General features: G+C 41.1%; 1 protein-coding gene across 1 annotated transcript; it reads right to left on the bottom strand.

Moving 5' to 3' along the window:
- Positions 1-323: 323 nt before the first annotated feature.
- On the bottom strand, positions 324-7988 carry LOC108889211 (lipase maturation factor 1; the record flags this gene model as incomplete). The annotated part of the gene is made up of 7 exons (XM_018685573.1): positions 324-683; positions 1060-1172; positions 1376-1559; positions 1759-1912; positions 2962-3142; positions 3408-3575; positions 7923-7988. Coding segments are annotated over 7 exons (1053 nt in total), but the record flags the coding sequence as incomplete, so codon positions are not given.
- Positions 7989-8454: the final 466 nt, after the last annotated feature.

Here is an 8454-nt window from a genome sequence, read left to right as displayed (position 1 = left end):
CATCTCAGTTATCACACAGCTGTGCTTTACACCCCAGCAAGTTACTTTAGCTGAACCTGCTCTGAACCTGCAGCTAAGCTAGTCACATGTTAGGTGACACTGGAACAGCCTCAAAATGTTCAGCCTATCCAGAATATTCCAACAAACACAACGGATCAGTGTGTCTACACCCTGATAGTACACACCCTGTTTTGATACTGAAATTCAGCATTCATGTATTTTATAAAATACAACTAATTAAGCACCTTATTTGTGATCACTGAAGACAGATCCCTAAATGACATCCTGAGAAATCATTACATTGTTTGATGATACACTTGATGTTTGATTTCAGTAACGGTTTTATTAAGCAGTTCTTCATGAAACCCAAAAATCGGACCCTCGGTCCCTCCTTGTAACATTTATTCAGCTCCGGCAGTATCACACTGAGACTAACTTCTATCGAACTGTAGTCCTCAGTGATCACCTTTAGGTGCTGTTGTCTCAGGTCTTGTCTTTAGCTCCTGTTTGGTGGTATATGTGGGTGGGGCCAGTTCCTGGACTGGAAGTAGCCCCTGAGTCCTTCCAGGTCCACAGGAGGGAAGTAGGCTCCGATGCGTTTTCTCAGCCACCACTTCCCCTGCGCTGCGCTGGCACTGCCCGGCGGACTGAACTTGTACCTGAAATGTTCTCCTCGCACCCACCTGAGAGGGAGGAGGACACAGGGGGGTGAAGTCCCAGGAAAAGAAGACTTTTAAAACCCCAGCTTCTTGTATCCAAATACCTTCCCTAACCCTCTTTGTGTTCAGATTTCTTTTTAGCAAGAGAAAAACATTATATACTCTGTGCTTCACCAGAGGGCACTACAGGACAGACAATAATTACTCATGAGCATATGTGCCTATGTAAAATGACAGATTGATAATTAATAGGAAAAGTATGTGCTACTACAGGAAATAACAGAAATAACAGGTGCAAACTGCAATAAAAGCTCTTAAGTCAAAGTGGAGGATAAAGATCACGCTGTGTTCAGAAGGAAAGACACACTGCTCTGAACGTTACTGCGTTCTCTGTGGTTACCTGGGGGGGTCTCTGCCTTGGAAGGGGTTGTGGTCGAGCAGGGAGAGGACTGTGCTGTCGTTGGAGAGCAGACGTCCTGCTATGTGGATCACCCACTCACTCTGCTCGTAGGTCTGCACAGAAAAGAGAGGGAGATTAGAGACGGGTCACACCCAGCGTCAGGTTATACCGAGACGAAGTCTGAGTAAATCATGGAACTACTGCCCCCTAGTGTCCAGACACTGTAGGTGAATACAGCATGCTGAAGCCTTTCCACTGATTAAACTCTGGTGGAAAAACAATTAACTCAATTATCACAAAAACTATAAGCATGTACCTGGAAGGCAGCAAACCACATGAGCCAGTCCAGCCGGTAGTGGTACGGCGATATGAGGCACGGTCGCCTGTAAATGTCCCCTGGCTTACACTGGAACTGGTACTCCTCCCAGACTGCCTCAGGGTCCTTGGGATCAGGATTCAGTGTGCCCTGGAAAATCACCTCGGTACGCTCCTTAGTGATGCTGGATGAGGAAGGGAGAGGGGCCGTCATTAAGGCGGGTCCAAAATTTTGGAAAACAAGATTAAATAGTTACAGCCAGGACTTCTTTTCCTGGAAAGATGTCACAAACAAAACTTCTTTCTCCTTTATTGTACTCGTGGTGCAGTTCATTTTAAAACATCCTTTAAAAAACATTCAATTAAATAGTTTCGGTATTGTACCTGCCAAAGGCCCCGTAGGTGTTGACGATGCGCAGCGGGTCAAAGGAGGTGTTCATCACCTGCCTGGAGCTAATCAGGTTCATCACCACAGGAATGCTGAGGAAGCCAATCAGAATGCCCAGAGAAATGTTCACCACCCGACGAATCAACATACCTGACACACACAAGAAAAACAACAGAACGACATGAACACAGTAAGGAAACTGGATTCCATTTGTGCTTCATGGATCAGCTCCAGTCTGCCTATCCATCCATTATACTCTATCTACAACACCCTGAGCCAAATTTGATGAAACTGCAGGGATGCACGTCATTGCTCCCTTTTAGCCTGAAGGAGCTGCTACATCGTTTGTTTACTTGTTAAATTCTGTTGACTTTTAGAAAAATAATGCATCTCACAGCTGTATATTCCCAAATTTCAAAATGAAACTGAGCGGCCCAAGGGAAAACTGTAATTAGAGCTTAAATCAAGGTGACATATTTGTTAGTGTCTGGCCTAGAAGGGGATTCATCATTTGGGTGGTGGGTGTGACATGTCAGAGTCAGTGCTACTAAGAGTGTAAGTCTGTGTGTGTTTATATGCGTGTGATCACTTTAACACTTCCTCAGTGGAAAAGGTTTGGCCTGTTAGATCATGGGCCGACTGGTATTGACAAATGTTGGCTGAGTCTGCATCAGTTCCTTCCTACCTGTGTCTGCCTGCTTATCCCATGCATGGTAAAGACATCAGCATAATCCAACTAACACTTTTTACAGACTTTCTAGGGCTGTTCAAATGATTAAAACATGCTCACACTTAGGGTAAAAGCCTGTTTTATATTCAACATCTTCTTACAATAAAGTAAAGACACTAATGGGTCCAATGAGACCAATTAGGGAGAGGCCACTCTCACTCTTTTATAACATTTTAACCAGTCTGTACTGTAAAAAAATGTAGGCGACATCACATTAAATTCCAATAAACCATATGTCATACTTTTCCCAGCTACTCAGCTGTCCAAGTGCTAATCCCTTTCCTTCCCATAATTCCATCTCCAGTATGACCAGACCCTGTATCTACATAGGCCATTGGTTTCTACTGTAAATAATACCCATGCGGTGTATCAGTTTAATTTCAAAATAAAATACCAAACTTTGAAAGAGAAACAGACAGAAAAGGTAAAGAAACTGTGTGTATTGCTATGTCTTTCTGAATCTAAATACCTTTGGTGGGTTTGGGGGTGCGTCCGGCTGCATCTTCGTTCTGTATCTCCAGCACTGCCTTCTTGGCTCCTCCTCCGGAGCGAAACATGAAGCTGAGGGATGCATCGTCAAAACAGGCCAGACTGGGAACTATGGTCAGCCAGTTGAGGAAACTGAGGTTCCCACTCACTATCAGAACCACCTGCAGCACAAAAGACAAAGCAGGGGATGATTATATTGCCTCACTTCGGCATGACAAGGCATCCTCAGGACATGTAATGCAATAAAACACAGATAAATGTGATAAAACATCCCCTGAAATCAACCTTTTTGACGGCTCTATACGAAATAGAAAAATCAAGCTCAAGTCATACACACATTACAGTATTGACTGCATTACAATCCCGTTTTGTGAACACTCTGCTTTGAATAAGAAATCCCATGGGTTGGTGAATAGGTTGTTTTACCTGGAACAGGATCTGGATTGCTCCGTTGACCATGCACATCCGCCTGCCCAGGAAGGTGAAGAATGGGACAATGAGTTCGATGAAGTGGTTGGACAATGTCTCGAAGCGATGGAACCACCATGGGGAACGGTGCATGTAGTAGGACAGAGGGTTGGGAACTGGCTGGGTCTGGAAAGAAATGGGGAGAGGGGTGACAGAGAACAGGTGAAGCTGAGACTTTGAAATGATGGTTGCTGCAAAGTGGGGGTTGTCCTGATAATCAAGAATTTGAATCAATGGATTTTTTCATGAATTTCTACACAGAACAAAAAAACACGAGAAATCAAAATGTGATTATGTCCAGTGTCTGCTATGCTCCAGTACTTGTTGCAATATTTTCTAAACATAGACTCCTTCTGCTGCTCAAGATGGACGTTTTCTCCGCTTTACTTTGGCACTAAACTCTCGTCTCAGCCCAGGATGGAGAGTAATTTATGGTGCCACACCTCGAGGGGAAACATTTCCATGTCTAAATTAAGATGGAACTTTATTCAAATGAAGGAAAACCCACCTACACACAAAAAAACACTCAGAGGTTTCATACAGAGATGTGCAGTGTTTGTGTACGTATGATTAAGTGTGTGTGCATTAGGTGGTTGCATGCAAACCGTGTAATAGTTGAACACGCAAACAGTTTCAGGTGAGGTGGCGTAAAATAAATATAGCACAGAAATAGGTGGAAGGAAAAAGAAAAGACTGTTGGCACGCTGGTATATACTCTTTTTAATGGAAGAAAAAAATGGGTTTTTTAACCTATAGCTAACCAAAACATGCCAGGAAATCCAAGGGCAAAGAGCCTGCAACCTCAGACAACCAAACAACCCCACCTGGCCTGCAAACTAGCTGCACTACAACAAACAAACCAAAGCAAACAAAACATCAACTGTGCCAAAACACACCGACTTAGCCCCCTGAGAGTCAGGACAGGAGGAGATCTGCAGTTCCTCTGCAGGTCTGAAAGAGAGCAGTGTGTCAGAGGGGGTTAATAAGACTTCACCTGGCGCCAGTGGCTTCCAGTGCTGTGTATAAGAGAGAGAGAGAGAGAGAGAGAGAATCTACATTACCCCTAAGGCCATTGACAGCTGGGGATGGAGCAGGTCAGGGAAACCTACCCAGCATGGAATAAGGCCTATATTGTAATATGCCAGGTGACAGCACATTTTCTGATACCCTCCATTAAATTACATTTTAAACAGCACTAAAAACCTGTCACCATGTAAAGAGAAGAATTCCCTTTGCAAGCATTTCCCATTTCAGAGTTTGATTCACAGTTCAGTTAAAGCTATAACATACAACTTCTGGAGGTCAAGCTAGCACTAGCCTTAAAGCAAACCACCTATCTTCAGGCACTCAACAGCTGCCTCTTGGTATCATGCTAGACAGAAGAAATTGCTACAATACAAGAAGGCCTCATCATTTTTTTAACTGTTGCACAGTGATTTGATATGAACTCTGACTAAAATGACTCCCCGTAATGTAAAAACTTTGCTGGTACCTCTGATCCCACTGACAATCAACAACAAAATCTACAAATCAATGGAGTTTTCAACCATTCTTGCATATTTTTGTTGACTGATTTGATATGACTGAGCTCCAATGGCTCTCATAGAAAATCAATGAGACACAAAGATATTTTTATGTGATGTTACAATTATATTTGTCAAGAATAAGGACATGAATGTGATGATCATGTTGCTTTGTATCTGCTAGGTATATGAGTAGCCAGCTTTTGCTAATGTTTCCATCATAAGACATTAATAAGCTTCTAGCTTTTGGAATTTGCCCCCAAAAGATTAAATTCAACACTCCAGCTTTAAACAAGGTCATTAGAGGTAGTTATAAAAAACTGTTACTTATATTAAATCATAAGCAATATTTGCCAATGTATCTGTGCAAGTTTGGTAACACACAGCAGCCATAAAAGACAGTATATTTTGTTGAGTAACATGTCGAGAGTCTGGAGTAACTCTTTACTCTTGTAAGAACCAAGTTTCTTAGGACAACCTTTAAAAAACATGAGATCTCTCCTTATGGAAGAGATTAAGGAAACCAAACCACCAAAAATAGAACAGAAATGCACAAAGACACAACAGAGAACCACATAAAATAAGTTGATCTAAACCGTAAAGGGCCCATACACAAACATGAGAAAGGCCTTCTTGACACACACAATATATGTATATATAAATCACGGTTCAGTAAATTGAAAGCCACACGGTGCTGATTTACATGTGAAAATATCCTGCTGACATTCTGATGTTACAGATGACTCTCCTTGCTAAAGTTCATCTAGTGCACATGCTGCCTCTGTAGCGGGTTGACTTGTGCTTCATTTAAAATATGAACTGTATAGGCATTATAATCATGACTTTGGTTCCTCCTAGCCATTGGAATTTGGAACCAAAGCATCACTGAACTGCTAAATTATATTTAGATTTTTTTGTAAATTGTCATTGAAAGGCTCCATGTACCCAAGAGTTTTCTCTACCACTGCATAATTATAGTAAGTCACTCTGCCTTAAGGAATTATGCTCACTTAGCCTTAGTTTTAATGTCCTCTGCTGTTTGATATTTTTCTGTATTTCTACTGTTAACCATGCCATTGTTGTGATAAAATGATCACAAATGTCACATCATTTTCCAGAACTTCCTTCCTTATAATACTATAAAACTCTGAGCAGTGTTTTGGCATCTATAAAAAAAATTTCACCTGCAACTGACATGATAAAATAGTACAGTGGATAGCATTTGTCTTCACTCATTTTTCATCTCACAAACCCCCAAGTTTGAGAACCACTGGTCTATTATTTTACATGGTATTAGCAATGCAAAAGCTGTTCTAACCATGGGAACTATCCCAAACTGCACTAGCTATCACGTCCCACAGGAGCCAGTGTATTACAGTCTGTAAGACATTCCCATTATACTTAAGACTGTGAGTATCTATATTGTATTCTTGATATGTGTCAGTTCCAGTCATCCGGTCCCATAGGAGCCAGTGTATTCCTGTCTATGTTAATTACAGAAGATGGCCCTCCTCCCTCTGCGGCTTGCTAACACAGAGCAGTGTGGGTCAGAGCGGTTGAACGTCCCACAGGGGGAAAAGCAAACACTGGACTTGCACAACCTCACGCTCTGTGTAAGAGGCTGATTTATTGAAACCCTCGACAGCGGTTACTGTAATGTGCTGACCTGGTGTGGTTAGGCTGATGTGAGTTCATCGCTGTCTTGTCATCAGTCAGTCGACAAAGCCAAGGCACAATGTTCTTATATTTCTGGCTAAGTCTTTGACGTTCAGATCATCATAAAAAGAAGCCTTTGGGAAATTTAAAAAGTAGTATTTCAGAAAATAATCTTTGTTTTTTCTTTACTTCTGCTGCCTCAAGAATAATTTACAACAACACTGCAGTGCAACAAGTGTCAATTGAACTTGTAATTTGATAGTTTTGGTTAAATCTTGGGTTCTCAGAATTCACTGATGTGGTGTTGATGCACTTCCCAGAGGCTTGGTATTTTATGTTGAGAAAATTTGAGTTTCTCTTATATTTTTGGTCAGTGTTCATGCTAACCATGCTCTCATATTTAACTGCTGTTGCATCTGGAAATGTCAAATGTATAATTTAATGTGCAACAGAGCATTTTTCCCAAGAACAAAGAATCAGGTACCAAGTAAAAATGCAAACGCTTTCATGAGCAAAGTATATTTTAAATCTGCTCTAATGAAGATGTGTATGTTAAAAATGGGTCAGATGACTGTGTCTAATGTGAATGGTGTCACTCAAAGTGACAAAGCCACAGAGAATTATGATCCCACGTTTCTGTTCTCCTCAGTTGAATGAAGTGTTTCAGCAACTTTCAGCTCATTGTTTGTTGACTGTTTTGGTTGAGTCTCCCCACTCATCAGTGTCATTTCTAGAGCTTAAGAGTTGACATATAGCCAGAGATCTTAGTGGACCATTTGGCCACTAAAGAGACAGATATTTTACCCGAAACTTGGTGATCAAAACAGAGCTAAAATGAGACTGATTATTCGACTTATATTTACCTGAAACATGACATGACATACTGAAGTAAATGTTAATGTGATGTTGAATCTGATGGATGAACACATGGGCATTTGTTTCCTAATGCGTTTTGTGTTTTGCTTTTTTGTATCTTTGTTAACTGAATATCTTTGTGATGTGGACTGCTGCTTAGATTATTGTCTTCATGTGAAATCTTAAATTTGAGTTCAAGAGCTCAGAGCTTCAGAGTTTATATGTAAGACTGGCAATGAGTGACATTATTAAAAAAGCTCCAGCAGACAGAAAGCAAGGCTCAGCTGCACTTTAATCAGTTTATGGGTGGAGGGTAGAACACTGAGAATGATTATGTACTGTAACAGGCTAATTTAATCGCATGACACGCAGTGCAGAGAAACCCATGCACTGGAAAGACACACTGTGTACTTTAAATAAACAGACATAATATACACACCTCATAGTGGTAGTCCATGCAGGTGAGGTCTCTCCAGCATTTGTCCCCTCTGATTTTAATGAGACCCTGGAAAAGACAGAGAACATGAACACCTGTTTAGAGCTTGCACTACCTTCACACTTTGCAGCAGAAACCACTTTGTTTTACTCAAGTAAAATAAGCAACCACCAACAGTCCATTATAAAATCTGATTACAGACAGCAGTCATTTAAATCACATATCCAGCTGAAACAGTTCAAGGAAAGCATAAGCATAGTAGCTAAACAAGCTCCTTCTGATGTTGGTGTCACCATAGAAACAGTGCACTGACACTTACAAAACAACTCCAGCTACAAATTCAGTCACCTGCACATTATAAAGTGAGGAGTCGCCCTTAAAAATCAAATCTGAAATAACTAATTTAATTTGCTTGCTGTCTGAACACATCATTAGCTGTCCTGACCTTCAGAGCTCACACGAGACTGGCAATGAGCTCTAATAAATCTAACTTTACAGGGTGTTAGGAACTGAACATTTATCCCTCAAATAAAAA

Source organism: Lates calcarifer, unplaced genomic scaffold, assembly GCF_001640805.2.
Source record: "Lates calcarifer isolate ASB-BC8 unplaced genomic scaffold, TLL_Latcal_v3 _unitig_1486_quiver_1545, whole genome shotgun sequence".
NCBI classification, from domain to species: domain Eukaryota; kingdom Metazoa; phylum Chordata; class Actinopteri; family Centropomidae; genus Lates; species Lates calcarifer.
Note: the sequence above shows the minus strand (reverse complement) of the source record. Positions and strands in the feature narration are given on the sequence as shown.